Below are 23897 nucleotides of genomic sequence, written 5' to 3'. Positions count from 1 at the left end.
CAAATCTCGCTGGAATTGCACAAAAGTAGTGCAGGGCCCTTTTCCAACATTGCGCCCTGCTGTGTTCGGTTGATGTGACCAGGTACCCGTGAAAACAATGTGACCCCCCATTTTCATGGGATTCTGTGCAACTCAAATTGCACTGGTGTTAAATCAGGCCTAAAGAGATCAGCTTGATGTAATTATTATCAATCTGAAAATTAGTAGGTGTAATCTGATCAGTGCCACATTCCTGATACCTCAACCGGATAAATGTACATTCCCATATTGGGACTTTTTGAGGCACTCTTGTAACAAAGCATACATGTAAGCTCTAATGAGCAGGGCCCTCTAGTTGCTCCTGTTTTGAATTGTATTGTAACTGTATTGTCTTCCCTCACATTGTAAAGCACTGCGCAAACTGTTGGCGCTATATAAATCCTGTATAATAATAATAATGTAAATAAAAAAATAAATAAAAAAATAGTACAAATTAATGCAAAATTAGAAAGTTTAAAAACATAGGTAGGGCATACATTGCTTAAAATGTAACTGTCCTGAACAACAGAGACAGTATAATGAGTCTTCCTTCACCCAACACGTTTCAGGGAGAAAACCAGTCTATAGTGCTATTACACATATGTCATGCATTGTAATTAGTAACAATATTCACTTCTGAACATATTAATGTATAATAATTACTCACGATCAGATGAACCGAGATGAGCATAACAGCACCGTACAAAGTTAAAAACATGCACCAAGAGTTCAGGAACCCCCCACCCCAAAACTGGATACAGCCCTGAAGGAGACTCATTTTGTCTGAAACGTGTCGGGTGAAGGAGGACAAATCATACCATCTATGTTATTCAGGACAGTTACATTATAAGCAATGTTGTATGCCATAGTTTTGCCGTTGCTGCAAGAGTGCCTCAAAAGTCCCAATAGGGGAATGTACGTTTATCCATATTATCAATCTGTAAATTTTTAAAAACTGTTGTTTCTGCACACAAATTTATATACACACACGCACACACATATCAAGGCAGCCATATTTGCTCATTACATACATATGCATACTTCACTTCCTGCATTGCATTGATACTGCTGCCTCGCCCCGGCTTCTTGTGGATAAAACATATCTAAAAGTTAACCCTAACTGGAGATTACACAGGATTGGGGGCCTGAATGGCCAACAGCCCAGCACCAGCACTTTTACATGGGAGGAAAGAGAAGGGGTCCAACACTTACTATTACCATTGAATTACTGGGTATTTCTTTTTCCTTCTGGTGGTGAAGGAGCGTATGAGCTGCTAGAAGGTCTAATGCTAAAGTAAATCCAATGCCCTGCCTAGGCAAAATCTGCCACATATTTGGTCCATTTATGGCACTTTTCCACTGCAAGTACCGGCTCGGCTCTACTCGGCCCTGCTTGGCCCGGTTTGCTTTTCCACTGCTGGTACCGCATGGTACGGTGTTGGAACGGTTCGGTACGGTATGGTTTGCTTTTCCACTAAATTGGTACTAAAGTTAAGTGGGTGGGATAACAACGGGGTGGGTGGGATTCTCTGACCAATCAGTGGCTAGTAGTGACTGCATACAAAGGATTGTGGGATATGGTACCGGGTATGGTACCTGTTGGAACCACAATCGAGTAGGTACTGTTTTTGAGAGCCGTACCGTTTGGTCCCATGCAGTGGAAAAGCGCCGCCGTACCGTACCGAACCGTTCCTACACCGTACCATGCGGTACCAGCAGTGGAAAAGCACAAAAGCGAGCCGAACCGTTCGGTTCCATGCAGTGGAAAAGCCCCATTAGACTCTGTGTATAAATAAAAATACCTAAGTAGAGGCCACCTTTATGAAAAACCCACATGCATGTCATCCAAGGATCAGAAACATAGGCAGCTGAAATATGCAAGTCTTGACTTTTCCTGTAAAAGCTAATTTGAGCTAATCAAATGGTCAGTAAGTAGACATTTTTGTGTGTGGGGGAACAGTATGAATTAATAAGTAACCCTTAGGAGGTACCTTCCCTGGAAAGATTACAAAAGTAAGAAAAAGAAAGGTTGGGACTTTATATGTACCTCCTTGGAGTCAAAGAACACTTGACATGTTATTTTTAAAATAATTTTTCACATAGCTTTGACTTATTTAGAATTTGTACTACCCATGCTACGGTGCGAACGTCTTCTTTAGGGGGTTTGAAGACATTTTCCACGGGCTCTCCACGCTATTTGCTGCCAGCTTTGATGTAATAGCAACACCATTGACTCTCTCATACTTATTCATTGTACACTTTTTATAATGGATTTATAAATATGATCATATAATATATTATAAAGTTATAGTTTACCAGTTCTAGAGACAGCAACCCACATCCACATCCTAATAGTAAATGGAAAATAAAATAAGTCATAAGGGAACGGGAACAAACCCCTCCCAATAGGACAGATGGACTGTAAAGGATGTGGGGGCTGTCGATTGAGAGGAGCATGAGACGACATCGTAAAAAAAAGGTATATAGTTTATTATACAAAAGTAGTTAAGAAAGTAAAAACATACAAAATGGATAATGAGACGGCTCATTACATATACATCATATATCTTGAAGCAACTAGTTAATGAGAATTAAGAAGATTAAGATCTAACGCATTTCGCGAACACAATTCACATTCAGCTTCCTCAGGGACCCTCAACATCAAATAAAATGTCATACAGACTTGAAAAGAGAAAACACATTATATAAAGAGTCATATCCCATATAGGGCTTTTCCCATTAGACTGACAAGATACGATAACTGTGCTCACCAATTACTTCAAAAGGAAATCATTGGGCCATCCACGCATTTTCGGTACAAACCAGGGTCATGTAGCAACCATGTGGCCACCTAGCAAAAAGCATATCTGATGGACACTGGACTGCGCATATACAGCTCAGACGGGCATGGATGATGATTGGGGGCACCAGAACAAAGTGGGTAATTTAAGCTGCGTCACTCAGTATGTATGAGGATTCACAACCCTAAAAAATAAAATGGGGGGGGGGGGGGGGAAGAGGAGATGTAGATGGCCACAAAAGTCCAAACTATGTATATACTAAGGTACTCTTCCAATGTACATGTATGACCCCAAACGATGTGGAGGGTGTCTGAATAGGAGAGACCATCCCCCACAGCTCCTGATTCTTAACCACTGGGTTATACTGCCCCCTAAAGGAGTAGGACACTAGGCAGGAAAAAGCTTGACTACGCCTATGGGCAGTCCCAGGGGGTATAAACCCACTCTTAGCTTTAGGCACCCAGTTTTTTTACTGCCTAGTCAAGAGTAAGGAACCTAGTTCCTTGCTGGGATCTTTAGTCCTGGTAATTTTTTTCCTTTTTAAATGGAATTTTTTCCTCCTTTTATTATTTTGTTCCTGTCATCTACATCAAGTGCTGGACTGGGCGACAAACTGTATAATCTAGATCCTTAGGATCCCCCCAGTCCGGCCAGCGAGCACGTGCAGACCACAGCTCCGCGCTAGGTCAGCTGTGACATAGCATCACCCGACGGGGGTTGGCCTGCGAGTTAAATGTCTCACGAGGGCGCATACGAACTGGCTTCAGCCTGAATCGCAGCATTTCCTCCTGGCCGACAGCACCCACATTATGGAGCGGTGTCCACCCGGTTACTGGTGTGGTAGGCAATGGTCTCCCCTCTACCCCTGGAGGGTTTGGGGTGGACGGGGGCTCCTCCCTGGGACGGTGGGACCCCTGGGTTCCTCTCCTTCTCCCTCAGCCCCTCTAAAATTTCAGTGGTTACTGTGGGTCTCTCGAGGACAGGTTGAAGTTGCTGCTGACCAGGTTTTCCTGGTGCGCAACGGGGGGATGAGCAGGGTTCCCTGCCATCCGGGGAGTTGGTGACTAGTGTCCTCTGGGCTCACTGCGGCGGTTGTTGGGCTGGGGGAGCGGATGGTTTAACATCCGCGGTTACGTGCCCAGATCCGGCTGAAAATTTAGGCCGGAGCTTTGTGGCCTACTCATTGGAAACTTTGTGAGGGGGCCCCTGTGAGGGTGGCTGAGACCACTGCTCCCATTTGGCCATCCACCTAGCCCTCCGCTGCCCCTGGGGCTCGCATCCAAGCGGCTGGGCACCCACAAAAATTTAGGCCACGGCTTGTGGCAGAGTCAGCCGCCTCCTGTGTGGGCGGCCCCAGTGCGTTTAGCCGAAGCCCCTGCTCTTCCTTTGGGCATCTGCCGGGCTGAGGTTCCGTGCACTTGGGGCTGGGCCTCAACAAAAATTTAGGCCGCGGCTTGCTAGGCCATTTGGACCCGTCGTAGATGTGGGCCATTCTCCTCTCCTCGACTCATGAGAGGCCTAAGAGGGATCAAAAGTCAGGGCCTCCACTAGAGGTTCCAGGAGAACCTTGTCCCCAGATCGCTTACGTGGGTCTCTTTGAGGCAATGCAAGACTTGTTACTTCAAGGGGTGATTATTCCGGTTCTGACTTTGGAACGTTTTCAGGGGTTTTAGTCAAATCTCTTCACAGTCCCCCATGAAGGAAGGCAAGGTATGTCCAATTCTGGACCTCAAGGCGCTAAACTTTGTGCGTGTACAGAAGTTCCGCATAGAGTTCATTCACACAGTAGTGGCATCCCTACATCAGGGGGATTTCTTCTTGCTTCTATCAACATGCCTACTTGTACATTGTAATATGTGCTGGTCACCGGCCCTTCCTCTGTTTTGCTGATGGCGGGGAGTATTATCAGTTTGTGGAGTTGGCATTGACCTCGCCTCCGCTCCTCTGGTCTTCATAAAGAGTGTTGGCCCCAGTGCTGGCATTGTTTGAGTCAGTGGGCGATCGTGGTACTGGGGTACCTGGACAATCATCTTCTGCGAGCGGAGTCTCCGAATGCTCTGATGGCCAACTGGAGATTGCTCTGCAAACTGAGGGAGTTTGGTTGGATTCTGAACCTTCAGGAGTCTCCTTTGGTTCTGTCAACTAAAAAAAACTGGACTATCTGGGTCCAACTCAGAACTTGGCCTCAGCCGAAGTGTTTCTTCCTCTGGAAAAACTCCAGACATTGCAGGAGGCAATTCAGCTTCTGTTGTTCAGCAGACGTTCATCCCTCCGGGCTTGCATGTGGGTGCTGGACCTGATAGTGTCCACCCTCGAGGTGGTCTGTTTACACAGTTCCACACAAGATCTCTGCTAAGGAGATTCTGGTAAAGTGGGACAGGATCCACGGTCTCTAGAGGTGGCTTCTTTCTCCGGCAGGGAAAATCCTTTCTCCCCCCTGGACAGTTGTCACCACGATGTCAGCCTGTCAAGGTGGGAAGGCGTCCTAAGCATAGATGTGCTCAGGGGTCCGGACTCTGACAGAGTCCAAAGTGCCAAATAATGTACTAGAACTCCAAACGATCAGACTTTGGCTCATTGGACAATTCGTCTTCAGGGGTGTATGGTACAATTTCATTCGGACGGTGCCACGGGCATGGTCTGTATCAAACATCAAGGGCGCATAAGAAGTGCCCTGGCAGCTCGGTAAGTAGTCAGCATTCTATGGTGGGCTGACGGGTTCGTTCCAGCCTCTCAAACTTCTGCCATGACTTCTGTGCAGGATCCAGGCAGAAGGGATTCCGGTCAATCTAGTGGCTCCAGACTGGCTTCGCCTGTCCTGGTACGTCGATCTGGTATGGCTGGTCGCCATTGCTCCTTGGGGACTTCCTCTCAGGGAGGATCTGCTGTCCCAAGGACCGATCTTCCATTGTGCTTTACAGCCGCTGGCGTTGATGGCTTGGCTGGTAAATGCTAAACCCGCCGGAAGTGACAGGACCATAACCTGGCCCACTACATCACATCCGGCGTGGGCGCAGAGATAGTGCGCATGCGCGTGGCCCACCTATACAGCAACACTGCGAGGCTGCCCAGAGCTGCATCACAGCGCCAACCCTGGCCGGAGGAGGACATACAGCCAGGTCAGGATAGCAAGGTGGGAGAGAGATGGTCATCTACACACAAACACCAGAGGTAATCTATCTTTGATGCTGCAAATGGCTCACATTTTAGGCATTTATGCATATTCACTATGTAGGAAAAGAGGTCCGTAGTAGTACATGTGTTTGACAGCATGGTGGTGGGGGGGTGGTCTCTCATATTGGAGACACCTTTTGATGTGTGTTGCCTGCTTTGGGGTCATATACATGTACATTGAAGGGTACTTTAGTATATACACAGTTTGGACTTTTGTGGCCATCTACATCCCCCTCCATTTTTTAAGGGTTGTGAATTCTCATACATATTGAGTGACGCAGCTTAAATTACCTACTTCTTTGTTCCGGTGCCCAATAATCATTCATGCCCGCCTGAGCTGTATAGGCGCAGTCCAGTGTCCATCAGATATGCCTCTTGTTTTTTGCTAGGTGGCCACATGGTTGCTACATGACCCTGGTGCGTACCAAACATGCATGGATGGCCCAATGATTTCCTTTTGATGTAATTGGTGAGCAGTTATATCTTGTCAGTCTAATGGGAAAACCCCTATATGCGATATGACTCTATATATGTTTTCGCTTTTCAAGTCTGTGACAATCTAGTTGATGTTGAGGGTCCCTGAGAAAGCGGAATGTGAATTGTGTTTACGAAACGCGTTGGACCTTCATTTTCCTCATTAACTAGTTACCTCCAGATATATAATGTGTGTGTGTGTATATGTATATATATATATATATATATATATATATATATGAGCGTCTCATTATCAAATTTTGTATGTTTTTACTTTCATAACTACTTTTGTATAATAAACTATATACCTTTTTATACAAGGTCATCTTGTGCTCATCTCAATCAACAGCCCCACATTCTTTAAAGTCCATCTGACTTATTGGGAGGGGTTTGTTTGTGTTCCCATAGGACTTTTTATTTTTATATTAATCACCATTTGGTAAATTGCCGCAGTGGATAATTTCTAGAATTCATTAGTAGTATGTGCATCATACAATTAAACATTGAATATAAAATAAGTTTTACCTTTAATGTGAAGTATTGATTGTTCTAGATGTAAAATGCTTCCCTTTATATATTGTTACAGTATATAATAGGATCTTCAGCCCTGACGAAGCAGGTTAGCCCAAGAAACACGTTGGCTATAAAACAAATCTCAAGCCTAGTATAGCAGCACCCTGAACAAACCAGTTTGTTATCTTGTATTATAAAAGAATGAACCACCTTTTTTTTCTTCTTTTTTTTTTTAAGGAGCTTGTATAAATACGTCAAATAAAGTTATGTGAAAAATTATTTTAAATCAACTTGTCAAGTGTTTATTGGAGGTACATGTAAAGTCCCAACCTTTCTTTTGCTTATTTTTATAATGGTCAGTAAGGCCACATATTACCTGACAGGACCAATAAGAAAGCTTAGGAGCCAGACAGTGGTGGTGAGAATTAGAATATAACTTGCTTACCACTTTGATTTGCAGTGTGTCCAGTTCCTTGTCTTTACCTTTTTCTCTATCTTGGCCCAGGGAATACCGGTAAACAGCATCTCTTTAGGGACTGTCTGATGTTCCATTCTGGAGATGTCCTTCCCCTTCTTTTTCAGTGATCTCAGAACAAAGTTCTTCACAGCCTTAATAAGCCTGTTTACCTCTTCGTTGCTCCACTTTCCCCCAATGACCTCTACAAAGTAGATACAATTTTACTTAAGAATCCTAATCCTCTCTTTTGCTTTTAAATTTCCTTTTTCTATCCTTCCTGATCGTTCTGCCCCAATACTTAAATACTTGTCTCTCTCAGCGAAAACCAGCACTATAGAATCCATTTAGAGCAAATGCCAAGCATTAAGTTGGACATCTTAGGCTAGGAGGAGAATCAGATTTCAGGCAGAGCCACCAACTGGTCAGATATGATATGCAGGCTACCAGACACTGTTCTTTATTCGATGTCAGTAGTTGGCTTATAGCAATGTGTTACAATATACAGCAAAGATATAACTTGAGCAAAACTGCACCTTCAGCTCCAGTTAAAGGTCTATGAATAGGCTCTCCAAGTCTGCCAGAGATGAACATGCTAGGATAAAATGAATTGCCAATTAACAGGTGATTTTTTTTTTTTTTTAGGAAGCATTCCTCAGTTTTTCCTTCCCCCAGCGATTACAGGCAGTTTTTGCATCCAGCTAGTAGGCTAAACGAAAAGTAGATAAAGGGAGAAAGAGCAAAACCCACACCACCTCCTGATTCTCTCCTCCACTCTGCTGCGGTCACTATTGTAGAGACAGAATTTGTGCTAGGAGGAGGGGGGGGGGGATTTGTGCTGCATTTTAGGGCTTGTTCACACCAGGTGCGAAATTGTGTGTTTTCCTGCTCCACATAAAATGTGTCATCTTTTGCAGATGCGCGTGGGTGCCATAATTCCTAATGACACCCCCCCATGCATCTAGCAAATGCGTGTACATTTGCGTCTGCTAAAAACGCATGGTACCGTAGTACCATGTGCTTTGGTGCTGCGCAATTTTAAAAATCATGCTGGCACCATTTTGAGTGTTTCACATGCATAGAGCAGCTCATTAAAAAAAAAAAAACAAATGAGACGAGGAAAGGCACAAAAAGCATGTGCCCTTTGGATGAGACTCCTGCTGTAAACGAGCCCCCAGACTGGTGTGCCCTGGGATTGTGTGCAATTCTAAAGAGTAACAGAAAAAAGGAAACTATTGCTCTATCCAACCAAGCAAGGTGGATGGAGGAATCCCCCATTTAGAACATTGTATTCTGACAGTGGCTTCTGCCAACTGCTTAGCGGCTGCAGCCGCTGATTGGGAAACATTTTCCAACCAGTTTGACAGAAGTCAAAATGCATACAATATATGCCTACAAAACAGAGACAGATCATACTTCGACAAATATGCTCACATGTTGACAGCTCTGAATTATGACAAAGTGTGATGTAAACTGGAAGATCATATTACGCATCATTAGCAAAGCAGGTATAGAAGGTATATTATCAAAACCTTTCAGCTGGTTTATAGTAAATTAACAATGTCAGATATCCTGTCAACTGAACAAGAAAGGATACTGAAAAAAATAAGGGGCCTACCGACCCAACCTACATAATATAGAATATGGTCTAGTAGGTAATACGTAATATGGTCAAGCTTTTAGTGAGGATATAAGGAGAAAAATGGGAAGGAGGTGGTAGGAAAGGAAAGAGAAAAAAATAGAGGGGGGAGAACAGAGGGGAAAAAAAAAAAAAAAAAAGGTAAGCCAATGGGAGGTTGTCTGGTGCGACTACGGTTTCACACTTTTGAAGAAATGAATCAGAGGAGGATCTGAAATGGGAATCACACTATCCACATACAATTTTAGGATTAGGTTTTATCCCATGCAGGAGGGTCATTTTAAAAAAAAAAATATTGGTGGAGTTTATCATCATAAGAGGCAGCAGAGGTCCCGAACTGTGTGTGCATATGCAACAGATTTTTACACTGGCTGAAGAAAGAGCAAAATTCCGCAGCCAGAGAATGAGCTGTGTGGGTGTGATGAGACTTTACTGCCTACCAGGCAGTTTTTGCATCCAGCTAGTAGGCTAAACGAAAAGTAGATAAAGGGAGAAAGAGCAAAACCCACACCACCTCCTGATTCTCTCCTCCACTCTGCTGCGGTCACTATTGTAGAGACAGAATTTGTGCTAGGAGGAGGGGGGGGGATTTGTGCTGCATTTTAGGGCTTGTTCACACCAGGTGCGAAATCGTGTGTTTTCCTGCTCCACATAAAATGTGTCATCTTTTGCAGATGCGCGTGGGTGCCATAATTCCTAATGACACCCCCCCCATGCATCTAGCAAATGCGTGTACATTTGCGTCTGCTAAAAACGCATGGTACCGTAGTACCATGTGCTTTGGTGCTGCGCAATTTTAAAAATCATGCTGGCACCATTTTGAGTGTTTCACATGCATAGAGCAGCTCATTAAAAAAAAAAAACAAATGAGACGAGGAAAGGCACAAAAAGCATGTGCCCTTTGGATGAGACTCCTGCTGTAAACGAGCCCCCAGACTGGTGTGCCCTGGGATTGTGTGCAATTCTAAAGAGTAACAGAAAAAAGGAAACTATTGCTCTATCCAACCAAGCAAGGTGGATGGAGGAATCCCCCATTTAGAACATTGTATTCTGACAGTGGCTTCTGCCAACTGCTTAGCGGCTGCAGCCGCTGATTGGGAAACATTTTACAACCAGTTTGACAGAAGTCTTTCTAATAAACAACTTCTGTCAAACAGGTAGGGCCACACACTGATAGAAATGTGACCAGTTCCTGCTGAACTGGCCGAATTTCGATCTGTCTAGGGCAAGCTTAAAGCGGTACTAAAGTCAAGTCTCAAAAAAACACTGACAGGCAGGATTCGTATAACAGAATAGATGCTAGTAGTCGGTTATGTTGTAATTTCCTCCCCCTTCATGTCAGCAGTAATGTGATCTAAGCCCCGCATTCAGAGCTCTAATCACATTAACAGAAAATGCTCTGTGGAAGGGTTATGTGATGCCCGTTCACACTGAGATGAATTTGTTGTGGCCCGGCTATTCAAGCGGCCAAAGAGACGGAATCTGGAAGGAACACTGGGCGAAGATGGAAGTGCATGGGACCAGTAAGAGCGGTGGACGAAGAAGGAAGTGCATGGGACCAGTAAGAGCGGTGGACGAAGAAGGAAGTGCATGGGACCAGTAAGAGCGGTGGACGAAGATGGAAGTGCATGGGACCAGTAAGAGCGGTGGACGAAGATGGAAGTGCATGGGACCAGTAAGAGCGGTGGGCGAAGATGGAAGTGCATGGGACCAGTAAGAGCGGTGGACGAAGATGGAAGTGAATGGGACCAATAAGAGCGGTGGACGAAGATGGAAGTGAATGGGACCAGTAAGAGCGGTGGACGAAGATGGAAGTGCATGGGACCAGTAAGAGCGGTGGACGAAGATGGAGGACGAAGATGGAAGTGCATGGGACCAGTAAGAGCGGTGGACGAAGATGAAAGTGTATGGGACCAGTAAAAGCGGTGACAGAGCATTGCTGAAGGGCTACACTAGATAGGCAAGTCTGGAGCATACTAGCACTTTATCGCATGAACCTGCAGGGGGGTCATTTTTTAGTTTCATCAAGTTTTTTTTTAGCAAAATGCATACAATATATGCCTACAAAACAGAGACAGATCATACTTCGACAAATATGCTCACATGTTGACAGCTCTGAATTATGACAAAGTGTGATGTAAACTGGAAGATCATATTACGCATCATTAGCAAAGCAGGTATAGAAGGTATATTATCAAAACCTTTCAGCTGGTTTATAGTAAATTAACAATGTCAGATATCCTGTCAACTGAACAAGAAAGGATACTGAAAAAAATAAGGGGCCTACCGGCCCAACCTACATAATATAGAATATGGTCTAGTAGGTAATACGTAATATGGTCAAGCTTTTAGTGAGGATATAAGGAGAAAAATGGGAAGGAGGTGGTAGGAAAGGAAAGAGAAAAAAATAGAGGGGGGAGAACAGAGGGGAAAAAAAAAAAAAAAAAAGGTAAGCCAATGGGAGGTTGTCTGGTGCGACTACGGTTTCACACTTTTGAAGAAATGAATCAGAGGAGGATCTGAAATGGGAATCACACTATCCACATACAATTTTAGGATTAGGTTTTATCCCATGCAGGAGGGTCATTTTAAAAAAAAAATATTGGTGGAGTTTATCATCATAAGAGGCAGCAGAGGTCCCGAACTGTGTGTGCATATGCAACAGATTTTTACACTGGCTGAAGAAAGAGCAAAATTCCGCAGCCAGAGAATGAGCTGTGTGGGTGTGATGAGACTTTACTGCCTACCAGAGCGAGAAACCGCAGCAGGGAAGAACACAGACTGCACAGGAAACAAGAATTACAAACAGCCACATTTTGCACTCGCAAACATATCTGATGCTAGCTCTGCTTTAATGGAACCCATAATCAAAAGAGATTATTGTATTGCAATGGACTATCATACTACAGCACTTAAATTGGTAGTAAACACCTGGCGGTTTTTTTTTTTTTTTTAACCTGCAAGTCAAAGTTACAATGTGCTAGTATGCATCACATACTAGCACATGTGAAACTCTCCTTGGAACAAAGCACTCCAGCGGCGAGTTGTCACCGCTGACTGGGTTTCCATCTTCACCTGGTCTTCCTTCTAGGTTCGTGGACTCCGGCTGTGACGGCCCGGGTTGCCATTCCTTTAGAGCGCATGCACCGATGACATCCCTGGCTGCATGCACAGTAAATGTCTCCTATACAGAGCATGGTTTAGGAGATATTTACATTACCTATAGGTAAGCCTTATTAAAAGTCATGCTTGGGAGTTAACTCCCACTTTAAAGTGTATATACCACCACCACTTTTCTTGAGTATTAGATACAGTACAAAAGTGCTAAAATCCCTGTTGGCTTAATTTTTGCTGTTTATGCCCCACTCAGGAGATTTCTCTTCCCATCTTGAAGACACAACAGGTGGTGATAGGATTTTTCTCCAAAAGGAATTCCCCTTTGGATCACAAACAGGTGTTCCTAGTGGAATAGTTACATTAGTTTGGAGATTGTCCACACTGGTCCTAAAGTTTATGTAAATACCAAACTTTTTTTTTTTTTTTAGTTTTGGTCTTTTGGAAAGAGTGTAGAAGAGTTAGAACACTTCCAAGCAATGTTCCCTCTAAGGTGCGCGGATGCGCAGTCTAATTGAAGGTCCCGCGCAGCACAAGTTCAGACCGCGCAGCTGCAAACGGTACCGGCCGGGCCGCCCGAGGAACTTTACATTATTTTACTGTGGCAGCCAAGGAGTAGAGCAGTGCGCCCGAGCCCGCCCATTGTGTGACAATAGCGAATGAAAATTTGCTATTGTCACACGGATCCTCCGCCTGGCTAATCAGGGAGTGGGTCCTCCGGCTTCCTGATTGGCTAAAAGGCAAACCCCATGCCATTGGCCGAGGAGGCGGCGCGGGGACTGAAGAGAAGCTGCCGTGAAGTGCACGGGTCTTGTGGGGAGGGAGTCTCACGGGGGGGGGGACGCTGGCAACTATGGGGGTAGCTTTCCTCAGCTCTGAAATTTATTGTCTAACTGTTGAGGCTGGTGGCAAGCAGTGGGGAGAGATGCTGCTGTGGTGTTGGTGAATGCAGCACCAAGGACCTGGGGGAACGACCAATGTTTCAAGGCATGCTACTGCACAAATCTATTATTATTGTCATTAGGTTGCTATTGGAGATCTCATCATAATGTGTATGAAGGTGTGAAAAGTTGCTTAAGTGATCATTTGCACTGTGAATGTGCTTTTATATTTATTTGCTGTTAATATGAACGTGTGGATATTTATTTGGACCTATTTTATAGCTTTGCCCTGCCCCTCTCCCCTCTCCTGTGTTCCAACCACCAGCGGTGCCCTGTAGTGACATAGAACATCACTTGACAATCCTGGAAATGTGTTAAATCCCAAAGAACCCTTACCAAGCTTAGCTCTTGAAGACAGCAAAAAATAATGGCCCTGAAGAAATAAGCGTAATCCTGTTTTAGCAGGGAGTTGTTTTTGGATTTGTGCAGCAATAGTGTCCTTTCAACATTTGCCTGCTCCATACTAAACTATAAAAATGAGCCCCCAACAGGGTGAACCACACTTCCCTGGCTATAATCTGCAATTTTATTAAAGCAGGTTACCATTTTAGCTACATAAATCCTACAATAAAGAAACAGTTGCATATTTATGAACAATGCTTACCATTCCTGAGCTGTGAGGCTTTTAACTGAGCGTTTGTATTGTTTCGGCCAACTACATTTGCGACAGCAGTCCAATTATTCCCGTATTCAGATATCCCTTTCTGCAGTTTTTCTAGGTCTTCTTTTGTAAAACTGGAAAAAAAAAAAAAAAACAGCAGTGGCTAACAGGACAAACAGTAGGTAAGATAGCAGTTTCATTGGCTGTAAAGAATTGAAGGTTTAGTTCTGCCTTAACAACTTGCCGCCTAAGTGCCGATACACACTGATGCAAATTTGTTGCGAATTCACATGTCATCCAAAAAAACATTGTATTCAATGACGGTTGTTCACATCTATGGGTTGCGAATGCCATGCGGCAACAAAAACTGAATTTTTGTAAAATCTTACCGTAAAATTCCTTTCTCTGAGTCCTCCGACAGTCGCCGACCACTCATTCAGTCTTCACCAATGGGGTATTGACTTCATCTCCATAGGAGTAACTAGGCATAAGACTTGTTAAAACAAAAGTAATTTACATAGACACACCTATGGGGCTGTCCCTCTGGTCCAATACCCCCTGCCATCAGCATTCCCAACTCAGTTTGGTAGCAAGCAGTTAAGTCCACAAGAACCCCAATAGAGGGGCGGGGCGGCGACTGTCAGAGGACTCAGAGAAAGGAATTTTACAGTAAGATTTTACAAAAATTCAGTTTTCTCTTACGTCCTCCGACAGTCGACGCCCACTCATTCAGTCTTCACCAATGGGGATGTCCCATAGCAGTGTAGACATGAGGGGTGGGAAACGCGACCGTCATAAAGGCAACGCAGCACCCACGTCAGAGAAAGGAACCTTACGTGAACCGCAAGGTAATCCTCTGGGCAACAGAAAGCTCAACAGGAGCACCAACCCAAGAAACAAATAACCAAAGGGGGGGGGGGGGGGGGAAAACAACAACCCCCAATAGACAGGGACAGGCAACGACCTGACCCCATCAAGGCACTGCCGCACACAGAACTTTGCGGCCAAAGGAGGCATCTGCCGATGCCAGAACATCAAGTTTGTAGAATTTTGAAAAGGTGTGCACTGACGACCAAGTCGCAGCCTTGCACACCTGGGCCACCGAAGCCTGATGCCGGAAGGCCCAGGACGCACTCCCCGCTCTAGTAGAGTGCGCCTTGACAGGGAAGGGCGGTACCCGTTGCTTAATCGAATAGGCCTGAACAATCGTCTGTCTGATCCATTTTGAAATGGTCGCAGCAGACATACCCTTTCGAGGGCCCTCAGGAAGGACAAACAGAGAATCCGACTTCCGAAAGGATTCAGTGGAGGACAGGTAAACCCTGATCACCCGGACCACATCCAGGGAGTGCAATGCAAACTCCTTAGGATGCTTCCGATTCGCACAAAGCGAAGGCAAAACAATGTCCTTGTTAAGGTGAAAATCAGAAACCACCTTCGGAAGGAAGGACTGGTTAGGTCGCAAGACCACCTTATCCCTATGAACCACCAGGTAAGGGGAGCGACAAGACAAAGCCGCCAACTCCGACACTCTGCGTGCAGAAGTGATCGCTACCAGAAAGGCAACCTTTTTTGACAGCAGAGGCAAAGAAATTTCCCTGATGTTTTCAAAGGGAGTACGTTGCAAAACGGACAGAACTAAGTTCAAGTCAAAAGGAGGTAGAGGCGCCCTCCGAGGAGGGGCCAAATGACGCACACCTTGAATAAAGGTGCGAATCAAAGAGTTAGACGCCAAGGGGTGCTGAAAAAGGACGGCCAGAGCAGACAGCTGGCCCTTAATCGTGGTCAACGCCAGGCGCTGATCCACACCAGTTTGTAGGAAGGCTAACACCCTTGTCCCCGAATAGGAACGAGGAAGGAAACCTCTGGATTCACACCAGGCAAAATAAGCCTTCCAAGTAAGGTAATAGATCTTACCGGACGAGGCTTTCCTAGCCTTGAGCAAAGTAGGAATGACCTCAGATGAGAGACCCCTGTCTCTCAGGACCTGGCTTTCAACAGCCATGCCGTTAAAGCCAGCGACTGTAAAGCAGGATGGAAGATCGGTCCCTGCGACAGCAGATCATCCCGTAACGGCAGCCGCCACGGAGGCTCGACGGCCAGTTGGACGATGTCCGCGTACCAGGACCAGCGTGGCCAGTCCGGGGCCACCAGAATCACCAACCTCGGTTCCGAGACTAACCTGCGAAGGAAACTGAACAACAACTGAATTGGAGGAAAGGCATATATCAGATGATACCGGTGCCAAGGCACCACCAGCGCATCCGATGCGTCTGCCAGAGGATCGCGTGTTCTTGCCACGAACCTTCCCACCTTGTTGTTTTAGCCAGGACGCGAACAGATCCACATCCGGGGATCCCCATTTCGCACACAGAATTTGAAACACCTCCGGGTGCAGGGACCATACCCCCTGGTCCAGGGTCTAGCGGCTCAAATAATCGGCCTGCCAGTTCTCCACACCCGGAATGTGAACTGCCGAAATCGCCAGGACGCGAGTCTCGGCCCAAGACAGAATACTGGTCACCTCCTGGGCCGCCCGGGCACTCCTGGTGCCCCCTTGGTGATTGATGTAAGCCACCGCAACTGCATTGTCCGTCTGCACCCGCACAGGGCAGCCCTGAAGACGATCTGACCAATGGAGCAGGCACAGCCTGATCGCTCTCAATTCCAAGATGTTTATCGGTAGGGATGATTCCTCCACCGACCACGTGCCCTGGGCAGACAGGTTGCCCAGGACGCCACCCCAGCCCGACAGGCTGGCTTCCGTGGTAATCACTGTCCACAGCAGCGGCCGGAAGGATTTTGCCTCCGCTACGGCCGGGGACTGGAGCCACCACAGAAGATCCAGTCTGGTTTGATGACTCAGACACCCTCAGGTCCAAGGACTGAGGCAGCCTGTCCCACTTGGCCAGAATCTCCCCCTGGAGAGACCGCGTGTGAAACTGTGCAAACAGTAATGCCTCGAAGGCTGACACCATTAATCCCAGGGACCGCATACAGGTCCTGAGTGACGAGGATTCGTTGTCCCTGAGGGACCTGACCTCGCTCTGCAGGGTCCGGAGCTTGTCCTCCCGCAGAAACACCTTCGCTTGGGCTGAGTCCAAGACCATTCCCAAATATGGGAGACGAACCGAAGGAGATAAAGTCGACTTCTGGATGTTGATGGTCCACCCGAACTCCTGGAGCATCTGAACCATAGTGGAGAGATCGCGCAGCAGGCTCTGACTGGCACTAGACCTTAATAGGAGATCGTCCAGATATCCCAAGATCGCAATTCCCTGTGCCCTTAAGACCCTGTTCACACTTCTGCGTGTGCCGGGTTCGCATGTCATGTCGGAGCGCACTGCTCCGACATGACATGCGATCAGCTGTGCGGTGCGAGTTTAGCCATACAGTTTGTATGGCTAAAGTCGCACCGCACCCGCAGCAAAGACGCACAGGAGGCATTTTTGCTGCCGCATCAGGATCGGATCGCACAGCGGTTCACACTTGTGCGATCCGATCCTGTGCGAACTGCACGATCGCACTGCGATATGCGATCAAACTGGGGGTGTCGTTAAGATTACATTGACACCCCCAGCGGATCGCATATGGCAGTGTGAACTGCCGGGGGTGCGTGTGCGATGCGGGAACAGGCTGCGAATTCGCAGCCTTCCCGCATCGCAATAGTGTGAACCGAGCCTAACAGGGCCAAAACAGGAGCCAGCACTTTGGTAAACACCCTTGGAGCCAAAGCGAGACCGAAAGGTAACGCCACGAACTGATAGTGTTCCTCCGGGATTGCGAATCGGAGGTACCTCTGATGACCCTTGAATATGGGGATGTGTAAATACGCATCCTTGAGGTCGATGGAAGCCAGGAAATCTCCCGGGCTCAGAGAGGCCACCACCGAGCGGAGTGATTCCATGCGGAACTTTTGAAGGCGCACGAAGCGGTTCAGAGATTTCAAGTCCAGAATTGGACGCATTTGCCCTCCTTTCTAGGCACGGTGAACAGATTTGAATAGAACCCCCAAAATCTGTCCCGGTGTGGCACCGGGACTATCACCCCTTGGGCGAGTAAATCCTGCACCGCCCGACGAAGATCTTGCAAACGATCTGGGGTCAAATACAGATTAGAGGGAAAGAACCTGTCCGCCGGCCGTGAAAGGAATTCGATCTTGTAACCTGATCTAATGATTTCCTGAACCCACCTGTCCGGAATCCGGAGCAGCCAAGGTTCGAGAAAACGCCCCCCCCCCCCACCCCTGAAACGGAAGAGGGCGCCCCTTCAGGTTGAGGCGGACTGGGCTGCCGCTCCAGCCTGGGCGGGCGGCTTTTTGCTTGCCCGCCCAAAGCTTCCTCTGGCCACCTTGGCCTCTAAAGGGTTTCCCCTTATCCTGTGCTTTGAAGGCACGAAAGGACCCCTGGTTTGGTTTAAAGGAAGGGCCCCGCTTACCGCGGAAAAATTTTCCCTTAGGATTCTGGGGCAACAGAGTGCTCTTGCCCCCAGTGACACCCTTAACCAATTCATCCAGGGATTCCCCAAAAAGACGAGACCCAGCATAAGGGATGTCAGACACCGTCTTCCTGGAAGTCTGGTCAGCCGACCAGCTTTTCAACCAAATCAAGCGGCGATTAAGCACTGCGACACTAGATAAGCGTGCAGCCAACGGAGCCTCATTCAAGGCCGCATCGCACAAATACATGACCCCTTGATAAATCTGGTCCACCATCTCCAAGGTAGTATGGGGGGCAGAATCTGCCACGAGGGTGCGTCTGAGCACCTTGGTCCAATCCGCCATGGCTTGAGCCACCATGACAGAGGCGAAAATAGGTTTCAGCATAGAACCCACCACCATGTAGGAATGTCGGGCAAGAGATTCCAGCCTCCTATCCGTAGGATCCCTAAACACCGGAAAATCTTCGGTGGGTACCAGAGTGGCCCTGTTCAACCTAGCCACAGTGTGATCCACTTTGGGAACCACAGACCAGCGCGAACCCGTAGGAGACGCGAAGGGGTAGAGGAGTTAAAACTTCTTTGGCACCACAAAAGTGCGCTTCAAGTTACGCCATTGTTCATTCACAGTTTCATGAAACTCAGCGGGGCAAGGAAATACCTGCGCCGCCTTACGGGATCTGTGGGTACCAAAAGACGACCGCTCTCCTGGAGGATTGGGCTCATCCTCTAAATGTAGCGTTTCCTTAACAGCACTTATCAGCGCATCCATGGCCAGAAGAAAGAGAGACCCTAGGCCTTTTTCTAGCATCCCGTTCAGACATCAAAAGATCCACCTTGGACACTAAGGTCGCAAGTGCGGCAGTCAGAGAAGAGGATTCAGAGGAATCTGAATCATCCACTAAGGATGGGGGAAATTTGCTGTCCTGGGACTCCATAATGAAAAAAAAAAAAACCTTTTTTTTAAAGTACTGGCCCTTTAAGCGCACCGCGATCCCCCGCAGTACACCGCTATGAGCAACTATGCAAAACGACCCCCAAGCAGGAATAAGCCGACAGCCAGAGGTATTCCCACAAAAAAGACAGCAAGACAGACCCCACAAGTGTTACCTACACGCCTGCAGATCTCCTCTATGCAGAAAGAGGAAGTGATGTCACAGCAATAGGCTGAACTAGGATTTTAGACCAAGGAAAAATGGTTGCCCATAGAAAGTAATGGGAGGCTTCGGGAAAATGGCCGCCGACATGTGTTCAGCAAAAAACACATTGCCACACACAAGATGGCGCCACAAGGCGCCAAAACACACTACATACACTGCTGTATAAGCGCCCACAGTGAAGCCAGCATGCTGCCCACACCTAAAATGGCGGACCGGTGGTTTTTAACCCCGCAGCGGGCGCCGCATGTGTCTGCACCTCCAAAAGCACCATAAAGTGACATAGGAGAGGGACCCCCACAAACCCACATAGCGTACCAGCTGTGAGAGAGCCCCCGCAGGGACCGGGATCAGGGAGCCCAAAAATGCACAGACATGAGGGGTTAACACAGACACACAGGACTGCCAGCCCCAGACAGAGGCCCCACACAGAATGTACTTACCGTACCTGATGGCGGGGGGTGCCTCTCATCGACGGGAAACCTCCCACCCCAGAAGGCGGGGGTGCCGTCAGCCAAAAAATGCAGGACGCTAGCAACGCACGGAAACCGTGGGAGAGACGTCCAGGCGAGGTTGCCACCTTGTTGGCTTTCATCCCTGAGGACAGGGATGGGTCGTTTGAGAGGCCAGGGCGTACGTATAGCCTGCTAAACGCTCGATGGCGGGCTGGGATTCCATAAGGCCCTCTGTCCTGGAAAACCAGGACGACCAGTGCGACTCCCAGCTCCGCAACGCCGTCTTCATCCGAAGATCCGACTAACTAACGCTAACAAAATAAACAGCTAATAGTGCAAAGAAAAAAACACATTTGCAGAAAATAAAATCATAAAATAGAAGAAGAAGGCTGAAACTGTAGCCCCAGCACAGGGAAGCCTATCTTACTCCTTAACTAGGCAGAAGACCAACTGAGTTGGGAATGCTGATGGCAGGGGGTATTGGACCAGTGGGACAGCCCCATAGGTGTGTATGTAAATTACTTTGTTTTAACAAGTCTTATGCCTAGTGGAGATGAAATCAATGAAGACTGAATGAGTGGGCGGCGACTGTCGGTGGGGGTAAGAGAAAAGGGTCCTGTGCAAGATAATTGTGGTGCGAGTTTTGCTCTCCATAGACATCAATGGAAACCAGCATGAAAGTGTGTCTTGTGTTCAGAAGTGTGCGAATACTTCTTTTTCTGTGTAGATTTTTACATATTTCCCCCTACGCAGATATCCCAGCTGCCCCCAATCCCATCCAAAAACAAACTGGATTTGCAATACAATCGCACTGTCTTTAGCACAAAGTGCAAAGCAAAAAAAAAATCACACTGAACTTAGCAAAAATCTGCATGGGATTAGCACCCATTCGCATCGCATAAGTGTGAACCCAGACCGAGGGTAAAATACATGGTAATGCCCAAGCAAAATTTAACAACTTTGCCATGTGTTAGTAAATCTGTACATATTATAACTACGTGCATCCAGGTGGATTATACCTTGCTTTTTTGCATGACAATATTGGGCTTTTATTTGGTGGTAAATAACAGATATTTCCTGATTTTTTTTTTTTAATCATCATCAAAAGGAAAAAGCTCAAAATAGTTAAAAAACAAATAAAATAATCTTTTTTAGATAAAGCTGTATATTTCTTGCTACTACCATGACCTACAACCCAAGAACAAACCAAAATAAATTCTCGTGCTCTTGACGATCGCAGCAATACCATATACACTGGATATAAAGTCTACACACCCCTGTTAAAATGTCAGGTTTCTGTGATGCCGTGGTTGCACGAAAGAAATGTGCACAGTGTATGGCCAGCCTAAGACCTTTATTCACAGTTAACACCAAATTGATAATCTGTAAAGGCTTTTAGAGTAACACCTACAGTCAATTTTTGGTACTAAAGTTTGCTGTTGTTTCACAGCTGTGCACAAATGAGGCCTGGCACGTTGGATATAATGCAGCTTTATCTTTTATATTTTACAGAAAAACATGTAATATATTGTGTGATTGCGTGCACTATATTGACATTAGTGTATTTTTTTTTTACTGAAAATTTACATTTCATATTACATATGCACTTACATCATGACAGAACATAAAGATTGCAACTACCACCATTTTATTTACCAGGGTCTGTGCTTTCAGTAAATAACGGAATTTTTGTAAAATCTTACCTGTAAAATTCCTTTCTCTGAGTCCTCCGACAGTCGCCGCCTCTTCATATTCGTCACAATGGGGTTATGACCTTTGCTCCGTAGGAGTAGCTAGGCAACAGAATATGTCAATATTAAGGCTTTTAACATATCCCACCCCCAGGGGGTTGTCCCCTCAGTCAATAACCTCCTACTTCCTGTATCCATACCTCAGTTTCAGTGGAATAGCAGTAGAGTATACAACCAAACCCCAAAAGAGGGGCAGGGGCGGCGACTGTCGGAGGACTCAGAGAAAGGAATTTTACAGGTAAGATTTTACAAAAATTCCGTTTTCTTTTACGTCCTCCGACAGTCGCCGCCTCTTCATATTCGTCACAATGGGGACGTCCCAAAGCAGTGCAAACATGAGGGGTGGGAAACGCAGCCGCGCCCAAGGCAACGCAGTCTCCACATCAGAGAAAGGAACCTAACCAAAGGAAGGAAACCAGCTGGGAAGCATGAAAAAAAAACTTGCTCAACAGGAGCAACAATCCTAATATGGCGTGGGGAACCCACACAAGCGATCAAGCCACTGCACATGGGACAGGGAGAGTCGCAGCCAGGACGCAGGAGAATTGCGGAGCGATACCGCAAGGCGTCCAGTGAGGTAGCCACCTCACCATAGCATCCCTGCAGCGAACAGGGATGGGTCGTTCATTGCGCCAGGAAAAATACCTGTCCGAACGCTCGATGGCAGGCTGGGAAGCCACTGACCCACAACCTGCGATCAGGGGGGTCAGCCCGAGACCCAGCCCGCATGATCCTCTTCATCAGAAGAACTAATGCTGACAAAAATAACAGCTAAGTAAAGCGAGAGAGAAAAACTCAAATAAAATCAAAAAAAGAGAAAAGGCTGAGACAAAATGCCCCAGCATAGAGACATCCAGCTACTCCTGACAAGCTAGACATTGAAACTGAGGTATGGATACAGGAAGTAGGAGGTTATTGACTGAGGGGACCACCCCCTGGGGGTGGGATATGTTAAAAGCCTTAATATTGACATATTCTGTTGCCTAGCTACTCCTACGGAGCAAAGGTCATAACCCCATTGTGACGAATATGAAGAGGCAGCGACTGTCGGAGGACGTAAGAGAAATATGCATTTTAACATGTGCGCACAGATGGTAAAAAAAAAGAAATGGGATTTTTTTACTTACCATAAAATCCATTTCTCTTTCGTCCACCGACGGACGTAGCTGCTGCTTTAACTCATAGACGGATGGGTAATAAGCCCCTCCCACTAGGAGTGACCAGGTAGAGCCAAAGGCTTTGATACGCACAGGGGGGACGGGGTCCCTGGGTTATTACCCCTGACCTCACTGCTGCATCTTCAGTTTAGTTGCGAGCAGTGAATAATAACCAAAACACAACTCTTCCGAGAAAACAGGGGTGGGAGCTATGTCCATCGGAGAAATTGATTTTACGGTAAGGAAAAAATCCCATTCTCTCTTTCATCCACCGACGGACGTAGCTGCTGCTTTAAATTATAGACGGATGGGACGTCCAAAAGCAGTAACCACTGAGGGGTGGGGAAAGGAAAAACTTAAAATAATGCAATTCCCACGGCTAACATAGCCAACTATATAACACGGAGCCCAACAAGCAACAACTGGGGCTCAATTGTAACAAAACCATAAAGGAGAAGGAAAAGTAGACTGCTCCTTAAATGGCGGCCTGCAAAACCTTGCGGCCAAAGAACGCATCTGAGGATGCTTACACATCCACTCTGTAAAACTTGGTTAACGTATGTACAGACGACCAAGTGGCCGCCTTGCGAACCTGCATCACTGACGCCTGATGGCGGAAAGCCCAAGAGGCACTCAAAGCCCACGTAGAGTGAGCCGTGAAGGAATACACCTTCACCACCGTCTGTCTGATCTTTCGAGAGATGGTCGCCGCAGACGCAGCCTGACCCTTACGGGTCCATCCGTATTCACAAACGGAGTCTGACTTACGAAAGCACTCAGTAGTCTCCAGATACACCTGTATCGCCCGAACCACATCCAGTCAATGCAAGGCAATTTCCTTAGGATGTGAAGGTTTCGGACAGAGTGACGGAAGCACTATGTCTTCGTTTAGATGGAAGTCTGAAACCACCTTAAGAGGAAACGATGGATTAGGCCCTAACACTACCTTATCTCTGTGTATTACCAGATAGGGATAGCGGCAAGATAGCGCCGCTAGTTCAGAAACCCTGCACGCAGAGAAGAAAGCCACCAAAAAGGCAATTTTCTGCGACAAGGCGAGCAAGGAAATATATCTTATGTTCTCAAAAGGAGATTTCTGAAGAACCGATAGAACCAAATTAAGGTCCCAAGGAGGTTAACGTAGATCTGTATCTTCCTGCAGAGTAAGTGTCCACGGACCTGCGACCTTCAGCCGAATCATGTTGTCATAC

General features: G+C 46.6%; 1 protein-coding gene across 1 annotated transcript in view; it reads right to left on the bottom strand.

Annotated features, from left to right (window-relative positions):
* Nucleotides 1-23897, bottom strand: part of TTF1 (transcription termination factor 1) — a gene marked incomplete at its 5' end in the record, with an annotated part of 90832 nt that overhangs the window by 41056 nt on the left and 25879 nt on the right. Inside the window, 2 exons of the mRNA XM_082264225.1 lie at nucleotides 7426-7639; nucleotides 13733-13863. Coding sequence (XP_082120351.1) covers nucleotides 7426-7639; nucleotides 13733-13863 — 345 coding nt within the window. The remainder of the gene's footprint in view (nucleotides 1-7425; nucleotides 7640-13732; nucleotides 13864-23897) is intronic.

This window comes from Pelophylax lessonae (assembly GCF_965119305.1).
Source record: "Pelophylax lessonae genome assembly, chromosome: 7".
Classification (NCBI taxonomy): Eukaryota; Metazoa; Chordata; class Amphibia; order Anura; family Ranidae; genus Pelophylax; species Pelophylax lessonae.
This window is presented reverse-complemented; position numbering and strand designations above follow the sequence as displayed.